The 23,098-nt window shown below is 41.9% G+C and overlaps 1 protein-coding gene across 2 annotated transcripts in view; it reads left to right on the forward strand.

Annotated features, from left to right (window-relative positions):
* The first annotated feature begins 7,629 nt into the window (after positions 1 to 7,629).
* BTC (betacellulin) overlaps positions 7,630 to 23,098 on the forward strand; it is a 47,281-nt gene continuing 31,812 nt past the window's right edge. Inside the window, exon 1 of one of the 2 annotated variants that reach the window (XM_020904118.2) lies at positions 7,630 to 8,021. In XM_020904118.2, coding sequence (XP_020759777.1) covers positions 7,958 to 8,021 — 64 coding nt within the window. In that variant the 5' untranslated portion in view covers positions 7,630 to 7,957. The remainder of the gene's footprint in view (positions 8,022 to 23,098) is intronic. The other variant, XM_070458295.1, reaches the window with a different exon arrangement.

Consider the following 23,098-nt stretch of genomic DNA (forward strand, 5'->3'; position numbering starts at 1 on the left):
GCAAATTCCCCATCTTTTTCTCTATATTTTGAAAAGATGCAATTTTTCAGGAAGTCAAGTGAAGAACTCATCAGACCCACTGTTTTTCCCATGTGAGACTTCCAGCAGGTAGCTAGAGGATCGACCTCACTCTCCACAAGTATTTGAGCTGCTCAAAGTCAGGGGCAATGATTTACTACTACTAGGTCACTGGGTGTGAAGAGTGTATTCAAGATTCAGAACCTGAGCTTATGCAGCAAAGCTCTGCCATATATCAGCTATGTGACTTTGGGCAACTTATTTAACTTTGTTGTTTTAATGTTCTCACTGTGAAATGAGAATAACAAAAGTACATAATTCACAGTGTATTTGATGAGCATTTGAAAAGTTGTTGTTCAGTCACTCAGTCATGTCCAGCTCTTTGCAACCCCATGGACTGCAACACTCCATGCTTCCCTGTCCTTCACTATCTCTTGGAGTTTGCTCAAACTCATGTCCATTGAGTCGATGATGCCATCTAACCCCCTCATCCTCTGTAGCCTCGTTTTCCTCCTGCCCTCAATCTTTCCCAGCATCAGGGTCTTTTTCAATGAGTTGGCTCTTCCCATCAGGTGGCCAAAGTATTAGAGCTTCAGCATCAGTCCTTCCAAGGTATATTCAGGGTTTATTTCCTTTAGAGTTGATTGGTTTGATCTCCTTGCTGTCCAAGGGAGTCTCAGGAGTCTTTTCCAGTACCACAACTTAAAAGTGTCAACTCTTCGGCACCCTTCCTTCTTTATCATTCAACTCTCACATCCATACATGACTACTGGAAAAACCATAGCTTTGACTATATGGACCTTTGTCAACAAAGTGATCTTTCTGCTTTTTAATATGCTGTCTAATTTTGTCATAACTTTCCTTCCAAGGAGCAAGTGTCTTTGGATTTCATGGCTGCAGTCACCATCCACAGTCACTTTGGAACCCAAGAAAAGAAAATTTGTTACTGCTTCTATTTTCCCCCCTTCTATTTGCCATGAAGTGATGGGACAGTAGGTAATGATCTTAGTTTTTTGAAAGTTGAATTTTAAGTCAGCTTTTTCACTTTCTTCTTTCAACCTCATCAAAGAAGTTCTTCAGTTCTTCTCTGCTTTCTTCTATGAGAGTTGTGTGTTAGTTGCTCAGTTGTGTCTCACTCACTCTTTGTGACCCATGGACTGTAGCCCGCCACGCTCCTCTGTCCATGGAATTCTCCAGGCAAGAATATTGGGGTGGGTTGCCATTCCCTTCTTCAGATTAGAGTGGTATCATCTGCATACCTGAGGTTTTTGATATTTCTCCTGGCAATCTTGATCCCAGCTTGTGATTCACCTAGTCCAGCACTTTGCATGACGTACTCTGAATATAAGTTAAATAAACAGAGTGACAATATACAGTCTTGACACACTCCTTCCCCTATTTTGGAATCTATGGATTGTAGCCCACCAGGCTCCTCTGTCCATGGGATTATCTTAGGCAAGAATACGGGAGTGGGTTGCCATGCCCTCGTCTAGGGCATATTCCTGATGCAGGGATCAAACCCATGTTTATTATGCCTCTTGCATTGGCAGGTGGTTTCTTTACCACTAGACAACCCCATCTGTCATTTAAAAAGTTGGTGCGTGTAAAGTGCTGAAAATGGTACCTGCCACACAATAAGCATCAATAAGTTTTTTGTTGTTGTTTTTGTTATTATTATTCTAGCAGTGGGTTGATAAACTCATGTAACCTTAGCTGAAAAAATTCCTCCCCTCCCTGTGAGGGGGGCTTATAGCCTGGAGGATTCAGAAATACTCACTTTGTCCACAGTAAGTGTGTTCACAATAGGGTGAAATGTGCTACAAGAAAAATATCTTCACATTAGCTGTATTCATTTGGGTAATACCATCACCTCCTCGGAGAAGGCAATGGCACCCCACTCCAGTACCCTTGCCTGGAAAATCCCATGGATGGAGGAGCCTGGTAGGCTGCAGTCCATGGGGTTGCTACGAGTCGGACACGACTGAACAACTTCATTTTCCCTTTTCACGTTCATGCATTGAAGAAGGAAATGGAAATCCACTCCAGTGTTCTTGCCTGGAGAATCCCAAGGATGGGAGAGCCTGGTGGGCTGCATCTATGGGGTCACAAAGAGTTGGACACGACTGAAGCGACTTAGCAGCAGCAGCACCTCCTAATACAATGCATGGTGCAAGGTAAGGTATTCAATGTTTGATGAACTAGAAGAGAGGAACAAGAGTGGAAAAACAATGTGTGTGTGTAGGGGGACAGTTCTGCCACTGTATGGGTCAGGAGAATGGTCTCTACCTGACCAGTTATTTTCAAGTTTTCTCACAATAATGTTACTTCTATTTCTTTATCCCACTTTCTTCTTTTTACCCCTAATACTTTCCACTATGCCTCCTAATGTCTGCCTTTAGGACTTGAGATTCCCACAGATGTGTTTCCGCATTCCCTTCTAATAACTCTGCTTCTTTCTAATATTCTGTTCCAATGATTGCTACAATGGCACCAAATCCTGGGGTAAGTTTGAAGCTACCAAATGAAAGAAGGTTAGAGGGACTGAGGGAGCTCCAGAGGCACAAATAGTCCCCCAGTTCATGGAATTTCAGGCTCACTGTTACTTTCCCAGTGAGTAATTTTAGGCTCTGTGCTCTTTCCTTCCCTCCCCTAGGACTGTGTAAGAGAGGGTTAGTGAAGGAAGCCAGCTCCTACTCTTCTCCCCTATGTAACCAATACATAGATTGCAAAATAATATAACTAATACACTGAATAATTTCTAATATGCCAGATTTTTGCCTTAGAGATATATATCATTGTGATCTCATAAAAACTATGCCAGTCATTACCATCACATTTTATAGATTAGAAAACTTAAACTCAGAGAAATGAGTAAACTGTGATCCAGGCATTCAGTGACAGAGTCCCATGTGAACGGACTAACAAACTCCAAAACCAATTGTACGGAGTATTCCACTCTTTCGTCCCACATAGAGGAGTGTTGACACTAATGGGAAAATATGACCATGTAGGAAGGGATGAAGCCACTTTGCCAGGTGTATTAGGAAGGGTTCTCTAGGACCTGGCCATATTACAGCATTAAAATTATGTCACTTAGGTGCTTGCCTACTTAGTCTAAACTAGGGACTGTGCAAAAGCCTAGATTTTTTTTTTTTTAAGCAGGAGTATCTTTTTCAGTGTTTATGAATATGGTCAGAGGAAAAGGTCATAACTGAGAGCTGAAACTGATATCACAGAGACAATTATATTAGAGATTTATGTGGTGTTGGAGAAGACTCTTGAGAGTCCCTTGGACTGCAAGGAGATCCAACCAGTCCATCCTAAAGGAGATCAGTCCTGAGTGTTCATTGGAAGGACTGATGTGAAGCTGAAACTCCAGTACTTTGGCCACCTGATGAGAAGAACTGACTCATTTGAAAAGACCCTGATGTTGGGAAAGATTAAAGGCAGGAGGAGAAGGGGAAGACAGAGGATGAGATGGTTGGATGGCATGCTGCAGTCCATAGGGTCGCAAAGAGTCACACAACTGAGCAACGGAATTGAACTGAAACTTCCATTAAGTTGCCATTTTAAAAAGAGAGAAAGTCAGATTGAGGCATATATATAAAAACTGAATGCCTGAAGGACTGAAGAAGAAAGTATGAGATAGAAAAAAGTAATAATAGAAAATAGAAAATTATAGAAAAAAAAGTAATAATCTCCTTTCCCCAGGGGGGGAAAAAAAAAAACTAGATTGTAAAATAAGATCACCTGAAGACAGTTTTTAGGCATGATTTTTCACTGGTTTTCCTTAGAGACTTAGTCAATAGTTTCAAGAATATTTGAAAACCTCAGCTTCCCAGGTGGAGTTAGTGGTAAAGAACCTGCCTGCAATTGCAGGAGTCTAAGAGACACAAATTTGATCCCTGGGTCAGGAAGATCCCCTGGAGAAGGAAATGGCAACCCACTCCAGTATTCTTTCCTGGAGAATCCCATGGACAGGGGAGCCTGGCAGGCTATGGCCCATAGGATCACAAATAGTCAGACACTACTGAAGCGACTTAGCATTAGCGCACTGGTTGTGGTAGTGATAAAGAATCCACCTGCTAATGCAGGAGGTGTAGCTTCTACTTCTGGGTCAGGAAGATCCCCTGGAAGAGGAAATGGCAACCTACTCCAGTATTTCTTGCCTGGGAGCCCATGGACGGAGGAGCCTGGTGGAATACAGTCCATAGGTTTACAAAGAGCTGGACACGACTGAGCACATAGATTATGCTACAAATTTTTAATAATCTACAATGCATAATGTTTATCATTACTATAAAAACATTATATTCATCATTAATATTTCTTTTTATTTACCTACTCTTATTGAATTAAACAATGTTAATGACCACTAGGAAATCTTCCTATACCCTGAATACCTTAAAGTTATAATTTGGAGGATACATGCTGATCTTGAGTGATTTTCCTGTCTACCACCACTGCTGTGTCTATTTAGGTATTGTGTCCCATAATAACCACGATAACCACAAATACCCAAAATAACCACCAGCTTATTTTGTCCTGTCCAGAGGAGAGGAAGGAGAGTCCCCACTGAAGGCCACTCTGTATGGAAAGAGAGAAACTGATGCTTAAAGGAATTCAAAGGCACCCAGCTAAGATTCTGGAGGGCTGGTTAGACCAGCTTAAAGCTGGCAGAGGAAAGACACCTTTCAAGAAATCCCTGGCTTGAGGATTCTGAGGACACAAGTTCTACCTTATAACTCTGTTGTAGATTTGACCCATTCTTCTGAAAGGTTGTTGCTAAACTGTGAAAAGATGTCGGGATTCTTGGCCTCCAGAGGAGAAGAATTCAATCTGGGGCCAGAGACGAGGCTTGATAGCTCAGAGCTTTTGTGTAATAAAGTTTAATTAAAGTATAAAGGAGCTAGAGAAAGCTTCTGACATAGGCATCAGAAGGGGGCAGAAAGAGTACCCCTCTGCTAGTCTTCATCTGGATGTTATATAGTCACTAGCAGTCTGTTAATGAAAGAAAGGAATGTCCTAAAACTCAGAATGGCACAAGGCCCCTCATCCAAAAGATGTATTTTGGGATAATCTTGGCACCAGGTTCATCCTGGGTCATAAAATGATTGACTTGAATCTTGCGGAAACCAGATTACCATACAAATAGTTTCATTTACATAGATCAGGAGAACAATGTCTGAGTATAACATACTGGTTTGTCAAGTTGGTTCTGAGCCATTAGGCTGAACCAACTTAAAGACAGAGTCTGGGGTAAATGCATAGTACATTAACATAGCTTAAGACAAACATTTCCGTAAAAAGAGTTAACTCAAGGTTTGAGAATAGTTAACTTCAGATGGAACCTGGTGTCATTATAGCAATACAGTATTTTAAGTGTCATTATAGCAATACAGTATTTTAAGTTTCTCTTAAAATTGGTATAGAGAAGGGAAAGAAAAAAAATAATATATCACTCGTTTGTTTCCTCCTGCCGCTTAAGAGAGAGATAAAAATGTCTGACACTTGCAGCCTATTTCCTCTGTTTGGAGACCCCTGGCCTTCCTGCCTGTTACCTTCTCACTTCTCTTAGTAACAGCTCAGTTTATAATCTAAAGCATTGAGACACACCTCAGTTACACAAATGAGGCCTCATGAAGGTCAGTTCCTACCTCCTACTCTTCCAAAGTTAGTGGTTGGAACCCAGATATACTTTCCCCCATGGTGGGTGAATTGAGAGAGAAAAAGAAGGAGGAAGAGGAAAGGAAGGAGAAGAAGGGGAAAGAGGAAGGGAAGAAGGGAGAGAAAGGAGGAAGTCCAAAAGGAAGGCAGGCAAGAGGAATGAAAAGAAAGGGAAAGTTCCTTGATCTTGAAGAGACTGAATCTTTGGTGCCAGGAAATTTGGAAGGCCTACTGTCCGGAGTACTTATTTTACTTCTGGCAGTAAATAAAGCCCTTAGGAAAGGTTATTAATTTATCTGGTCTAGTTAATATACTAAAGTACACAATTTCATACTCCACTGGCCTGAAAAAGTTAATTTCATACCATCTGAATGGCATGAATGGTGACCATCTATGCCAAGTCTTGTCACTTTTCAACAGTCAACAAACATTTGGTATTTTTTGCTCAGGTTTGTTTTATTTTTTATTAGTATCTATGGAGAAGGAAAATAAAACAGTAAGGTTCGGTTGAGGATACCATGACAATTGTTGGCTAAAGTGCCATCTCAGACTGAAAGGTGCCTTAATCTAGGGCCCTGATCCAGAGGGAAGGAGAGAATATTAGATAGGAAAAGCGAAGGATGGAAACAGAAAGAAGGGAGATGATGTGAACCCTAAGCTTCCTGTGCTCTTGCCCTTTTGATCTGGGGTGCAGTAATTGTCTGTCTCACAACCTTCAATTTTCTGAACCGCATGCCTGTCCTCCCAAAGATGCTTTATGAGCTGTCATGTGGGGGCTAGAATGGGATTCTGGAAATGAACAACTGATTTTTATTCCTCTGGATATATTGGTTGCCTGCTATACTAAAGCAACGTGAATTGGTTTTGAAATGAAATGTCACTTGTGGAAGAAAAGCACATAATAATTTATTTAATTTAAACAGTGGGGAGGAAGGGGAAGACATCTGAACTGCATTTTTTATGTAAATGAATGTTTTTTGGGCTTTTGGATGCTATAGAAATAAACTTCTGTATTGAAGGGGCGTGATTGCACATATTGATCTTACAGGAGGAGCATAGATCAGTATGAAAACTGCTGTACCCTTTAGTTATTTCGAAGACGAACATATTAATCATGTAAGGTAAAACTGAATGCTGTTTTTGTCTTTGAAAGCTATGAGGGTGCCTTTGTGTTCCAGAGGATGCTCATGCTGAACCATCAAATCCCACCTCTCTTTCAAGAATAGGAGTGTTGAGGTAGAGATAGTGCTTGGCAAGCCGGAGGCTTTCTCCTTATTCTAACAGATCCATTTTGTTGTTGTTGTTCAGCCACTAAGTTGTGTTGGACTCTTTTGCATCTCCCATGAACTACAGTTCATGGAGCCTGCCAGGTTCCTCTGTCCATGGGATTTCCCAGGCAAGAATACCTGAGTGGGTTGCCATTTCCTTCTCCAAGGGATCATCCAGACCCAGGGATCCAGGAGAGTTCGTGAATTAAATAAATAAATGAAAATGCAATGAATAGATGAGTAAATGGAGATATATATATATAAAAATATGTGACGTTCTTAAAGTAGCTCCTGGTGAGGCCAAACTCCCAGATATTCAACTAATTATATACGGAAAAGAGAAGCTTTGTAAATTGGCAGATGCCTGAGGTTAACCACAGCGAGTGTTGGCTCTAGTCCGTCCAAGACGCCAACAATAGGCTGAAATAAGAGAAGCTGGAATTCCAGAGCGGTCCGGGGCTCTAATTCTCGCCCCGTGGGCTCCAAGCGTTTAGAGCCGGCCTCCCCCAGGGCCGCCCGCAGGCCCCACGTCTCGGATCTCTCCAGGTGCCCTCTCTCGGTTCCCTCCCCACCTCCTCGACTTCCCCGGGGGAGGGAAATGAACCGCCAGGTGCGACCCAGTAGGGGGAGTGGGTGAGCCGGCCCCAGGGCAGCCCGAAAGTGTCCCGGAGCGTGGGTGTGGGTGTGGGGTAACTTGGGTGGGAACGGCGTGGAGGTCACCGCCGCGAAGTCCTGCGCCCGGTCGGTGGGGTGTGTGCCACGGAAGCGAGGATAAATAGGAGGCTCCCTCCTCCCGGCGACACTCGCCGAACCTCCCAGCCGCCTGCCCTGGGTGTTTGCCCGCCCGGTGGTAGCCCGGGTGCCAGCCTGGGGAGTAGTTTCGGTTCCTGCTGGCTCCGGGCGTTCGTTTCCAGGCACCCGGTCGGGCGCCCGCGGCTCGACAAGAGGGCGCAGGAGGAGGCGGGAGACTCGTCTGGGAGCTGCCCGGCCCCGCAGCGCAGTTGATGGCCCGGGTCGCCCCGGGCAGCGGCGCCGGCCCACTGCCCCTACTCCCGGCCCTCGCCCTGGGTAAGTGGCCGCACTCGGCACTGGAGACCCGGGAGGAGAGTCTCGGGTGGAGTCGCAAGGAGGGCGAATCTTCCGCGCTGGTGTTTGGACTCCGAGGGAGCCCTGGGGCTGGCAGGGGCGGGTCGAAGAACGTGCACGATGTTGGGTAGCTCGAGGATCCGGCAATTGGGCACCTGGGGCTGCACCTGCTGCAGCGGCCCTGGGCCCAGGGGGCGGCCCGAGGGCGGTAGGGATCCCGCTGGCGGGCGCCGAGCGGAGGGCAGGGGCGCAGGTGCCCGCCAGCGAGGAGTGGTGGCAGTGAAATCCACTAAAGTGGGAGCGGGGGACTAGACCGAGGAGACATCCCAGGGAGGAGGAGGAAAAGGAACTCCTTGGCTGGCGATGCAGGCCTTGGGGAGTGTGGAGCCTGGTGGAGAGCTATTTGCCTGTGTGTGCGCCCTGGGCGGGTACTAGAGGTCAGAGGGGGAGGACCTGGGAGGCAGAGAGAGCTAAAGTGGGCCCGGAGAAGAATTATTACGTTGCCTTCTTGCTGGCCAAGTTAGGGGGAACAGGAGAAGTAAAAAAAAAAAAAGACTCAACTTTTGAGATCTTCTGGGTCTTCTGTTGCTGATAGGGAAGCAAAGGAGAGGGAGGTGAGGTATTTCACTGAGGGCTAGTACTACTGATGAAACACATAGGTGCTCCACTTGGAATATATGATTTCCTATTTTAAGGAGAAATTGCAGGGAGAAGACTTTTCTTCACCTTGAAGGTGAAACCTGAGTGGGTAGGTTAGGGACCTCTGGGTGTGGTCACCTGCTCGGAGGGAAGAGTGATTCGTGGAAGGAGCGGCAGGGTGCCTGGGTCTCCCTGGGGGCTCTCCTCACCTCCTTTGGAGTCAGGGCTGGCAGAGAGTGAGCTGCAACTTGGGATGCTGGTGACTTTATACAGCTGGACACAAGGCTCCCCTCGCCCTCCAGTATGGGAAAGTAGCAGGAAGATACCCAGGTGGGAAGATCCTACTCCTTCAAGGTGTCCCCTCTGCATGTTGATCATTGGAGGTGAGGGGTGCAGGCAGAGGGATGGGCAACTGTCAATATTCTATAGTCCTGGCTGGGACGAGGAGGAGGGACATCTGGACTTGGGGCACCAATGTGACAGCTGAAGTGTCTATGTGATGAGGACACTTATCTTCCAGCCTGGAAAGGGCTGGGCTTTCTGTTACGGAGGAAAAGAGGTGGGGTCTAAATGAAAACTTCCATTTGGCTGTGTTCTTGGAGTAAGATTGGTGCCTGAAAGGTGTCATGGCCTTGGTTGGAAGTAGATCAGACTTAGACCATGGTTAGAGAGAAAGAACTGATTTTCAGAGCCTGCAGAGGGAGAAGTCAGAAACAATTTAGAGATGGAGTGATGTGGAGCCTGAAGAAGGGCAGTGAGCCTGAGAGGTAGGGCTGGAGACAGTACTCTGCTTTTACCAGCATCACTGGGGTGAAACTGGCATTCTCTTCCTCTGTTTTATCTGCTCTGTCCTACTGTCAAAGTGTTTATTGAGAATCTGCTACAGTGAGCAAGATGCTAGAGCTTATGAGAGTGGGGGTGGGAAGAGGGCTCAAGAGAGTCTTAAAACATCATTCTTGTCCTAAAAGATATGTGTTAAGTTTAGGAATGCAGGACTAACAGATATGAAGCAATAGGAGAAAATGTCATGAAACCAGAGAAAAGAGAACTCAATATGGAGGATTGGAATAGTGGGGAGGCTGCATGGAGGACTTGAGGGGGTTGGATTGGAGCTTGGCTGGGTTTGAAACAGTTAAGAGAGAGGGGGGGCTTCCTGATGGCTCAGCTAGTGAAGGATCCACCTGCCAATGCAGGAGACCCAAGAGACACAGGTTTGGTACTTGGGTCGGCAGGATCCCCTGGAGAAGGAAATGGCAACCTGCCCCAGTATTCTTGCCTGGAAAATCCCATGGACAGAGGAGCCTGGTGGGCTACAGTCCATGGGGTTGCAAAGAGTTGGACATGACTTAGTGTGCATGCACACAGACACAGACATACACACACACACACATGATTTGAAATAGTGGAGAGAAGGGCAGGAGAACGGGGAAAAGTATTTACCAAAGGGTTGGTGATAGGAATGAGATTTATTTCCTGGAGAGACAGGCAGTCTGCCTGCCAGACAGTAGAATTGATGAGAGGCAGATAGATTATGAAGAGCCAAAAGAAGCCAGATTAAAATATTTTGACGAGTCAATAAACAGTTAAACATACACCATCATAGGTCTTGAATACAGAGTGATATAATGCAAACAATGATTTAAGGAGACAAGCCTGGCAGCGGGGTGCAGTGTGAGAGGAGAGGGGGCCAGAGTACGTGATTGTCTCATAGATATAATCCAGGCAAGAGCTGATTCGGGACAAGATTAGGGTGGTGTGCCAGCAGAAATGGCCATAGTAGAAATGACTGTTCCAGGCTGATGGGCCTTCTTCCCTATTAACTATCACATGGTGGTTTTTTTTTTTCCTCAAAACTTGTCAAAAGGCAGAAATGAAAAAGCAAAACCAAACAGAGCTCTAATCCAGTGCTGTTGTAACTGAGGGTAAGCTAAGTGTGCAACTGCCTTGTTGAATGTTTGGCTTAGCGAATTGAATTCAGTCTCTAGATTCCCTAAGAGGCTCCACTCCTTGAAAAATGCCAAAGGATGTAATTTGTTGACCTCAGTGTTTCCATTAAGTGGTCCTATTTCTCTCACACATACTTAATTTTTAAGTCTCATTCCTAATTTAAGTCACATGTTATTTTATTTACTTCTTGAAAAGAATGTGAGCAATGGCTTGTGTGATGTCCTAGGGTGTGTGTGTGTGTGTGTGTGTGTGTGTGTGTCTCACAGCAAAAGTGCCTTGAGAGCTGGCAGTGAACAGACTTGAGACCTGGTTCCAGCTCTGCCATTCCATGACTCTGAGATGTCTGTAAATGACAATTTTCTGGGCATTGTTTTTCTCATTCTGTAAAGTAAAGGGGTTGCTTTGGATGAGAATAAGGTCCTTATCCACTTGACACTTTGCTGATCTTTTTAAAAAAATACTTATTTATTTGGCTGCACTGGGTCTTAGCTGCAGCACTTGGGATCTTTGATCTTTGTTAGACATGTAGGGTCTTTAGTTGTGACATGTGGACTCTTAGTTGAGGCACGTGGGACCTAGTTCTCTGACTAGGGATCAAACCTGGGCCTCCTGCACTGGGAGTGTGAAATCTTAGCCACTGGACCACCAGGGATGTTCCAACACTCTCCTGATCTTTAACCAACATTTCTCCTAAGAATTTAAAAGAAATTCTTTCTACAATAACATTTAATTTCCATTTACTTGTAATGGATCTTTGTTTCCTATAAACTTTATCTTTACAGAAAGAATCATACATGCTCCTTTCTTTGATAAATATGGTAAAAAGGCAAGAACTTTGTTTAAAGTGTTTTTTAAATTTTGAAGAAGTTGGATTCCTTATGAATTTCTCCTTCTCAGCCATGGCTGTAACAAACTAAGCTATAATCCTAACCAGTGAAAAAGGGAAAAATGCTTTATAAAGAACAATGAATGGGTTTTAAGGTAAAAAATATGTTCTGCTCCTTATAACATCTACACCATTAATATATGTAAGTTGTTTTTTCCTTCTTGAAGATATGAATGTATTCATGATGTAATATCTGACTTTCAAGTTGTAAAGCAGGTAAGTGGCAGCAAGTAAAATTCTCATTATGGAAAGGAAGTAGCTGAAGGCCCACAGTAAGGATTTTAGGATTTGCCTCTTCAGTTATGCTTTTTGGCTTAGAAAAGCCTTGGGAGTTTTTTTTTTTTTCCTTTTCAAAAATTCCAGGTTTCATAGGCCACACTTGCATATTAACAAGTGTTACAAATCAGATTTTGCTATTGCTGCATTCTCAGTTATTGTGTGGAAACTCCCAAATAATACTGCTAGAAAGACCCCAGTATTGCAGACAGGCTTTGTTGTGCCCATTGAAAGTGGCTCCGCCAAAGCTTGGCCTGCAAATTTCTGTGCTAAAGTCAAAGGTGCTCAGGAAAGAGAGTACCTGTGTCTGTCCACACCCTTGGCATTGCTCCATCTCTGCTGAGACTGCTCACCCCAGTTCCATGTGCTCTTGACATCTGTGGAGAGTCCAGTGGGAAAGCCTCCCCTTGTTTTCTCACCCTCCCTGTAGCTCAGATGGTAAAGAATCTGCCTGCAATGCAGGAGATGGGGGTTCAATCCCTGGGTCGGGAAGATCCCCTGGAAAAGGAAATGGCAACCCACTCCAGTATTCTTGCCTGGAGAATCCTCATGGACAGAGGAGCCCGGCGGGCTGCAGTCCATGGGGTCTCAAAGAGCTGGACGTAACTAAGTGACTAATACACATACTAGTAATAGTCAGCTCATGTCACGACACAGGCATGAATACCACTGGGAGCCTAGGTTAGGGGTGAGTCAGTGAAACAGGTACCAAACTGAAGCCTGAGTCATCCATCTAAACCATGATTATCAGCTTTGGCAGTGGTAAGGAATCTGCCTGCTAGTGCAGGACACTCAAGAGACACAGGTTCAACTCCTGGGCTGGGAAGATCCCCTGGAATAGGAAATGGCAACCCACTCCAGTATTCTTGCCTGGAAAATTCCACAGACAGAGGAGCCTGGCTGGGGTACATACAGTCCATGGGATCCCAGAGAGTCAGACTTGACTGAGCAATGGGGCATAGCACGCTGTTAGAATTAGTGTCTTCCCAGGGCAGTCCAAATAGATTAGCCAGAATCTGAGCTGCAGGCAGTTTAGACTTAAGCCATACACTTCCAAATTTGTAGACAAACCCTTGGATCCATAAAGAATCCATATTCTAGTTGGTCAAGAGTCTTCCAAAATAAAATTTAAGAGGAAAGCAATCTGATTAAAATGGCTGTACTTTGTGTTGCTAATGATTGCTAACTTGCTCAGGCATATTTATATCTTAAAAAAGGAATTTTGGTAGCTCACATGAATCTCTACCTGCTTTTTTTTTTTAAAGTAGATTTTTTAGATGGCTGGAGAGAGATGGGGTATTTCATCTTAATTAGTTTCAGTTAGGCAATAACCTACATTGATGATCAGCAACACCAAGTCAAATAGCCAAGAAATACTTTTATTCATTCTTTATGTTTGTTTTTAAAGGATATGTAGTATAGTATTTGGGCTTCCCCGTGGCTCAGTGGTAAAGAATCCACTGCAACACAAGAGCCGCAGGAAATGCTGGTTCAATCCCTGGGTGCGGAAGATCCCCTCGAGGAGGGCATGGCAACCCACTCCAGTATTCTTGCCTGGAGAATCCCATGGACAGAGGAGCTGGGTGGGCTATAGTCATTAGGGTTGCAAAGAGTTGGACATGAGTGAAGCAATTGAGCACACACAGTATAGTATTTACCTGACCTTTAGACCAGAATCATTGATTCCAAAACAGTGACAGAAAGTATGATAGTGTTTGTGTCCAGGCTTCTTATTTCAAAGTGCCCAAATTGGTTGTATAACAGGATGAGTTACTAATATAGCATTTCTCTTTGCAAAGATCTTCCCCAGTGGGTCAGCGGTAAAGAATCTGCCTACAGTGCAAGAGATGCAGGTTCAATTCCTGAGTCAAAAATATCCCCTGGAGAAGGAAATGGCAACTCGCTCCTGTATTCTTGCCTGGGAAAGCCCATGGACAGAGGAACCTGGTGGGCTGTAGGCTATGGGGTCCCAAAGGAATCAGACATGACTTTGTGACTAAACAACAGCTCTGCAAAATTATGGATTTATTCATTAATTTAACCTTACCTTTGAGATGTATAAAAAGTGCATGGCACATAGTAGGACCTGAAAACATGCTAGTTAAATGAATGAATGAATGAATGAAGGAGTGCAAGTGACTATTGGTGACAGTGCCCAGGCATGAAGGGAAGAGTAGATTCAGTAAAGAAAACAGCTGTTTCTTGTTGCCAAAAGATGCTCACAGCTCAGAGATGATGTAGAAGGACACACTTCTTCATCTCTTCTTACTTGGGACTTGCCTCCGGCGGTGCTAGAGATGCCTTTACAAAGGGACTTTATCTGGCAAATAGTAAGTTTACTTCTGTTTTAGGTTCAGAACTGCTACTTGTCTCTCACAGGTTTGGTTCAAGGGCAGATCTCATCAGTCAAAATATAGGCTTTTAGAGCAGGTGTTTAAAGCAGGGAGGGAAATGCATTGGACCCAGGGCATTCTCCATTGGTTCATTAAAGAAAATGCCCTTTGGATTTTGTGAGGTGTGAGGTGACTTGCTCTCCTATATGATTAGAACTTTTCCTAACACATGTGTGTTTCATTAACTGGGAGAAACAACTTGGTTATTTATGGGTTTCTGCTTAGTGTTAAATGTATGAAAACCTCTGATGGTTCCCACAGAAGTTGAGATAAATTTGCTGCGGAGGCTGAATGCAGTCTGACTTGTTAGTATTGAGGGATTCTCTGACTTATCTAGTGTTATGTTGAAGTATTTCATAACTATCCACTGTCTGGCTTCCTTAATGATTAGATGTTAGTATTGTGAGCCGATGGCTCAGGCCTGTCCAGAGTAGGAGAGGAAGGCTTATTTCTTCCTCTAATGCAGACAGCCTAGTAGAAAAGACAGAATTATCATCAGAGCTGAATGAGGCCATTTGAGGAGACCCAGACTTGACTTGGGGGTTCCCAGGTGGTGCTAGTGGTGAAGAACCCGCCTGTCAATGTAAGAGACACTGGTTCAATCCCTGGCTCAGAAAGATTCCCTGGAGAAGGGAATGGCAACCTACTCCTGTATTCTTGCCTGGAGAATCCCATGGACAGAGGAGACTGGTGGGCTACCATCCAGAGGGTCACAAAGAGTCAGAGATGACTGAAATGACCTAGCAAGACTTGACTTGTTCATGACCACCTTCCTGTTGGGTTTGACTAGTCCACTCTCCTAGATTGATTGACACAGGACATTGCTATGTACTCAGATATCTGCTTAACCTTGGATATGAAATCTCAACATAATACACTCTGGAGAACTTCACAATTGATAAAGTGATTTCATATTAATACCATTACCTCACTGATCTTTACACGAAAAATAATAGCAGAGCAATTATGTAGGGCAGGTTGGGCACTATTCTAAGGGTGTAATATCTGGTTTCATCCACATAACACTATCCCCTGAACACACAAGCTAGACATAATGATGATTCCCATTTATGTTGAAGGATATGAGGCATGGAGGCATTAAATAACTTGTTCTGGCTTTATGAGCCTGAACAATGAGGATGAAGTGAGAATGCCTGGATCACAGTAGATAAATATTTGTGGGTGAATGAGAAAGAGAGCAGAGGATAGAACACTAAAGTGCAATATGTATCACTGTATTTAAGAGGAACTCAGTTCTTCTTATTTAAAAAGCATTTAAGTTTATTTTCCTACCATCTTTGCTTTCCCGTCTGCCTACCCGCACATCTGTGGCATCCTTGGCTTGGTCTACGCCTCAGGTTCTTGGACTCTTGGCTCTTCCTCCCAGCCAGGAAACCTGCCCACTCATATCCCAGGCCCAGGCCATTCCAGCTGGTAGTGAACAGTTGGCATTGGTCAGGCCAGGTGTTTTCCTTTGGTCTGTGCCTAGAATCACTTTGACCATCCTAGTCTGATCCTGTCCTCCAACAAATCTGAACCTGTGGGGTGACGCCTGCTCTTTCCTGGAATACTTGCAGCACTGTGACACTTGGGAAACACTCGTTAGTGCAGATGGAGGGGGGTTGATCTCGCTTTGGATCCCCCCTGATTGCATCCATCGGCCTGTTACTGAGAAAGAGTAGGAAGAGCATATTCTGAGCCAATGTGATGCTGTGGGCAAAAGTATAGATTCTGAGCCGGACCATCTAGGCATGACTCCCCTGGCACTGTGGTTTAACAACTCCTTCATCCTGGTCAAATCTCTTAAACCCTCTTGACATCAGTTTCTTCATCTGTAAAAGCTGATAGCAACAGAACTGAGACTCTTAGTGGACTGAGTGAGTTACTGCATAAAGCACTTTTAAGCTGTGCCTGCAATATAGTTAGTTCTAGATTAACACGGGTTGTTATAATGGATAATTGGAAAACATAGATGAAATTATTAATTTTAAAAATTATAGATATTTTGATTCTGGGTATTTCTAAAATACGATCAGCACCTACCAACTGGTGGGAAAGCTTTCCCTTGCCTTTATTTCTCAAATTCCCCCTCCCACTAATTATGAAATAGGCAATAGATAACGAATTCTCAAAAAGAGTTCTATTTTGGCTGGTTTTATAGGAAGGGACAAATGTAAGAAATGGTGCTGAAAAATGCTTATCTGCTTTCTAAAAATAAAAAGTCTCAATGGACTCTTCTTCAACTGCCAATTTTGATACTAGTTTTGTGCAATGAAAAACTTTCCAGCATTTGCCTGACATTGACCCCCAAACCCAGCATCTTAAGGTGAATCAGATAAAAAGTCATTCTCCACTAGCAGAGAAAATAAAATATTTACAAGATAATTTTGATACTTTTAATCTTATCAAAATGAGGTTGTCTCATTTATTGGGAGTTATGCAAATAATTACCTTGTATAAAAAGGATAAACTGTCATTTTTGAAGAATGAATCATGATGCAATGTCAAAATTCATTTCTAAATGTCAGACAAATGGAAAATAACCTGGTTGTTTTAGAAAAGTTTTCTTTTGACAAAATAACTTCCTCAGATTTTAAAGAGCCAAGAGCCCTGCATAAATATTAAGTTGTTCCATAATAATTGTCTTATAACATTGAGAAAGTTACTTAGTCTCTCTGTGCTGCATTTTCTTATCTATAGATTGACAATAATGATAGTAGTACTTATCATCTAGAGACGTGGGAGTGTATTGAGGATAAAATAGGATAATGCAGGAAAAGATTTTAGCAGAATAATCGGCTAAAAATTGCTCAAAATTAATTAATATTCTTAACTTTATGAATATGTAGATAACTTTTAAATTATTTCATAGGTGTGTCTAAAAAGAAAAATAGAATCATTGTGTTCATTAAGCCTATGGGAGTGTGTTTGTACTTTGATCAAAGGAAATTGCTATCATATTCACCACTGGAAGCATGGAAAGGAAAAAAAATGAAGCAGAAATCTGTCTCATTATAACCATGTTTTCAACAGTTCCATTAGAATGTAAATGCCGCTCATGATGTCAGGGGTTTTTATCTGATTTGTTCACAGCGCTATGTTCCCAGTAGAATAGAGGATTCCTGTACATAGTAGATACTCTCACCTCAATTTAGGAAAATTTCTCCCAATAGGGCTCTGAAAAAAATAGCATCAGCTGCCTTGGGATGTGGTGAGCTTCACGAGCCTGGATATGTCTGTGGTTTGGGTGGCTTTTAGGAACGTTGTATAGAGGAGATTCCCAGGTGAGGTAAGACTTGGACCAAATGATCACTGAGGGTTCTTATGTCTCTCTGAATGATGGATGTTACTATGATGCTACTTCACTTTGGGGATACTTTGGAGGTTGATAGATAAGAGTTTCAAGCTAAGACACTGCCGACTGACTTCCCTGAGAGGAGAAGAGGCAGGACATTGGGAGGCCTTGGGGGTCAACGGTAAAGAATTTGAAAAAGAAAATCACTTGTTCCCCCACTCTCCCTGCCCCAAACTGTATTAAGTAACCATGTCTTTCCACAACTAAAATTATCAAGGTTAACACAACCGACAATGCCCATACAGTATCATGTACCCCTCATATGATGTGATGAGAGTATATCCTGGGATATGGTATCAATCCCGTGCCGTAGGCTCAGTTTTGCCTTAAAGACTCTACACTCTATATTTTACCATCTGTTGGGATACTAATTATCACCTGGGATCCTATTGTGATGGGAAAAAACCCTGACATAACTATAATTGATTTATAATTGATAAATTCTGTTGACTAAAATTTCAAATGTTATTATTTCAGGAGACACATTTCTAAAATTGCCATCCTGTGATAGGAAACTTCCATGAGAAGATTCTCTACTCACTTTTAAATAAATGAAAACTACCCTGTAAGAGAGGGCAAGAAGGACAAAAATGTGACTTAGATGCCAGATGAAATGAATACACTTTTCATTGGCCTTGACAGAAGCATAACAAACAAAATGCACTCTGTTCTTTCTTACCGATTTCTACCCAACAGCATCCACCCCTATTAAATAACTTCTTGAGTGGTTTTCTAGATTAGTCAGATGCTTTATTCAGGATGTGGTGAACAGAGGCTGCAAAGTTTCAATTAGAAATATGTGGTGTGACGATTTCTTAATGAGTCTTATTTTCATAGGTCACACAAGAAAATCAATTGAATTATTTCACAGTCACACCCCACACATCAAGAAGGCCCTTGTTTCTTAATAGTTCTGTGTATAATTCTTCACTCCAATTGGGCATCTTTATGCATTTTCCCCTAGAGCATACCCAGCTCCTTTCTATGTCATTACCTTTGGTTCAGTTTCGTTTCCAACTTCTTTTGTGAAACTTTCCCCAGTGATTTCTTCAGCTCGACACCTTGCCTCTTTTTGGAATTCTATTAGAATTTATTTTCTTTATAGTTATTTACCGTTAGTCACTCAGTTGTGTCCAGCTCTTTGTGACAACATGGACTGTCGTCTACCAGTCTCCTGAGTCTATGGAATTCTCCAGGCAAGACTACTGGAGTAGGTATCCATTCTCTTCTCCAAGGGATCTTCTTGATCCAGGGATCAGACCCAGGACTCCTGCACTGTAGGCAGTTTCTTTACCATCTGAGCCACTAGGGAAGCCCTGACACTTATAAATATACTGTCTGATATTGATTGACTGATATTTCTGATCTCTGCAAATGGTTTGATCAATAAAGATAATAATGGGTTAATGTTAAGTTGGGTTAACTTACCATAACTTATTTTAAGGGCCTAAATTCTGGGATGTTTTTAGGTTGGGTGAGCATCTACTCTAAAACCCTATCTACTCTGAAACATAGGGTTTTCTTTTGTTTACCATTATTAAAGTTTGATGATTGTTTCCTCATGGGTCAGAGGCTATGTTATCGCTGGATCGAGAGGCCAACTTTGCTATTCCTCCTCACTTTGCACTCGGATAATCATCCTTGATAACAAATTTTTCCATTTCCTTGGTTCCTTTTGCTTCCTCTCATTGAACTATTATGGAAATTCAGTAAGCCCCGAGCTTTTCATTTAAAGTGCTACAATGTCTGACTGTCTTGCCTGGCCTTATCATAAAGGAATAGGATTCAAAAAGTCAAGTTTTGACAACTGATGATTTCTAAGAAACTAGCTCTAGGTTACTATAGGGTTCTTTTTCAATTTAGTCATAGTTGTCATAGATTTAATAATGGTCAATGGCCAAAATAGAAAGGTTGATTTACTGGCAAAGGCATTATTGTGTTGACAGCTTTCAGATATATGAGTTAGTTTATGTATGACAGGTTGTTACATTGCTTCCCTTTCTGAGCTTTAAAAATATTATTGTGGGGTTCTTTTATGAGTTAAATATACACTATCCATCATTCTAAGTCCTTCCTAAACACTGAGATATTGTTTCTACCATTTTGAATAAAATTTTGTGTTGAAGGAGGAAGGAGTTCGTATTCTAATTTCCTTATTTTGAATGGACATAAACTATTTGTGAAGACTCTCATTTTTTTTTTTCTCTACCCTTTTCTAGGGCTCCTCTCCTGGCCCTGAAAATCCAGAACCTGTCTTTCAGTTTTATAAGAATAGATAGTCCTTCCGGTGTGTGTGATTTGAGAGATATTAGAAAAATCTCTCCTTGTCCTGGAATAAGGCTCCCTCTGAGAGGGTCTGATGCCACCAAATACTCCACTATATGGGACACAAAGTCAGGCATTTCTTAAGGGCACTTCAACTACCTCCCTTGTCCCTTGATCCACTCTCTACTCATACCAGCTTGCCCCTCTTTCAGGACTTAGATACAAGGCCATGTCCCAGGGCAGGAATTCCAGCCTTTCACTCCCCAAGGGGCCAGAGAAAGGAGCAGGCAGCATCCAGTGGGGTACATTTCATTCACTGGGAAATGGGTGATGGAAGTGACTGGGATAGAGAAATTCTTCCTGCATTCTTTCTTCTGTTGGGCTACTTCAAGATGCAGTTCCTTTACCGACTTTTTACACAGACCGTGGATGAGTGAGCGTGTCACTCATTTCTGTCTTTGTGACTCACTCTGGAGCTGCACCCAGAGTGATGGGCACACTCGTGACATTGCATCGTCTCCTTCTCGGCTTCCTTTCCTTTTTCTCATTCTCATGGCCCAGAGCTTGTACATCCCCAGCAAAGTGATAACCCCTTAATCTGTATCTCAGGCTCCCCAGAAGACCCAGTTGAGGCACTCGATTCTAGAGTATTCTGTTGAATTAAATAATTTCTTTCTTTGAAGGTATGCTTTGAAAGCAAATGCATTTAGAAAGGGAAATCTAGGAAGAAATTATGTTCTATTAGGGGAAATGTTAAAGCAATAGGAGGATACTGGTTTATAGAAGGGGAAAAGACAACAATGAAAAAGAATAGGAAAGAGAGTCACCAAAAGATGGAGGAGAACATCAATGTCAAACTTAAATCTATTTCACAGTTTTTTACTCAGCCACCCACAAGCTCAATGGAAAAAGGATTTCTACCCCTGAATATTTTCTTCAAATCCATTTTAGATATGTCCTCTTTTTGGATGCAGAAAATACTTTTTGTGTATAGTATGCATACTTAGGATTCTGTTTTTCTTTTTGACAATAGAGATACATTGGGGAAATTTCCCAGCTGCTTAAATTCGAACATTGATTTCAAAGTTTTAAAATGGAAACGATAACCCTATATGCAAAACAGAAAAAGAGACACAGATGTACAGAACAGACTTTTGGACTCTGTGGGAGAAGGCAAGGGTGGGATGTTTCGAGAGAACAGCATCGAAACATGTATGTTATCTAGGGTGAAACAGATCACCAGCCCAGGTGGATGCATAAGACAAGTGCTTGGGCCTGGTGCACTGGGAAGACCCAGAGGAATCGGGTGGAGGGGGAGGTGGGAGGGGGGATCGGGGGAATACATGTAAATCCGTGGCTGATTCATGTCAATGTATGGCAAAAACCACTACAATACTGTAAAGTAATTAGCCTCCAACTAATAAAAATAAATGGAAAAAAAACTTTATTAATTTTATTTTCCAGAAATTAAAAATTAGATATATAATACATTTGATTGCTAAATAGTATCATCTAAGATCTGAATTTATCTGTTATATTTGTATCATTGACTTATTTAACAAACCAACTGTATTAGTAGCACCCATCTGACATAAACACCATGCTGAGTCACTGACAGACTGTACTGAAAATACAAGGAAACATAAATGCAGAAGATGATGTATTTCTATTAATTGGTTGAAGTGTGTTCATGTTAATTATATTTTTAAAAACACTGGAGAAAAACCAGCACATGAAAAGACCAACATATAGGTTTTTCTCACTGAACACATTTCATCTTGCACTTTAGAAGTGTAATAAGGTATATGTACATTTATTTATCTTTTGTAGTTTGTTTCATAGGAATACTTTATACACAAGGCAAATCACACCATAAATGTAGAAATGTCAGTATCCATTAACAAGAATGAGAATCTATATTCTACTAGAGTAATAGGAATTTTTTTGCTTTTGGTCTCATAGCTGCCATTCTGTTGAGTCCTATATTTTGACAGGTATTGCCAAGGTTAGTAATCATAATTTACTACTTTTTCCAGTTTCTTTAAGCAGCTAGCTAAATTGTTACCTTGTAAGTCATGTATTATGGGCCTCAGTTTGTAGATGGACACCCTATAGTTCAATGCTGAGTAACTTAATCATATCACAAAGTTGGTAAATTAAAAGGTATATTCAGGATTCAAATACAGTTCCATTTGACTCCAAACATATCCTTTTCTTATTACTCCCTCTAATATAAATGAACTTTTGGGAATTTGACTATGAAATATTCTTCTGATTTCTGCTTGTATTTGTAAATTGATATATTCTCTGTTGATTTAAAGTTGGATTGCCTAATGGGACATGGAGTGTGGTTTGAATCCTAAAATAAGATTGATATGATATCACAGGAAATCACAGGGTTTAGTAGGCACAAATAGATGTCCTAAGTTATCAGAATATGGACATATGGACATTTTGTGATAAAATATATTTATTTTAAAACTATAAAATGCATTTAGGTCTAAAAATGGAAAGTTCAGCTCAGAGATGAGGCAAATACAACATGTATGACTGTTTGACTTGGTCACATTTGATCTTTTTAAATAGTTGACCCAGCTGGTGTATGCCTTACCTCAGCATTAGCGGTAACTTTGAGACGACAGGTCATACTCCTTGTCAAACTATGTCTCTTTGAATGCTTGTATTGTTGCCAATGACTTCATTCTCTATGCTGGCTGACGGGGATAGTGCTGTTAATACATTCCATAACTTTTAATTTGAGAATCTCAAAGTGCAGAAAAGTAAATGGAGCTTTGACTCACTAAAGTAGAATTAGGTTTCTTTTCCTTTTTGTCTTTATGAGTAGATTCGCCATTTAAACACCAACCCCAGAAATACAGACTCAATATCCAGTCACTTAGTAAATGCAGCTAATTTAACTTTTTTTTGTGTTATTTTGTTTTTATTGCTTGAATGCATCTGAGAATTCTACAGGTCATGTGCAGCAGGGAGACATGGATAATAGATTGAATGAAAGAATAAGAAAGCAAAGAGATTGTGAAATATTTGGATGACATCTAAAATTTAATGCAGTAACATTTAAAAGGGACAAGTGCAAACTTAAGTTTAGGTGAAAATTGAAACAAAACAAAAAAACAAAACAACATAACAAAAAATCCATCAATATGCTGCATTCCAGCAGTATAAGAAATTTAGGGGTTTCTTTTTATTCTAAGCAGCATAAAACCCCTGAAATTAATGGAATAATTTTAAAGGGCTGATATGCTATGGGGCTGCATATGGCGCCTTCAGTGTGGTG

Source organism: Odocoileus virginianus, chromosome 29 (assembly GCF_023699985.2).
Source record: "Odocoileus virginianus isolate 20LAN1187 ecotype Illinois chromosome 29, Ovbor_1.2, whole genome shotgun sequence".
Classification (NCBI taxonomy): domain Eukaryota; kingdom Metazoa; phylum Chordata; class Mammalia; order Artiodactyla; family Cervidae; genus Odocoileus; species Odocoileus virginianus.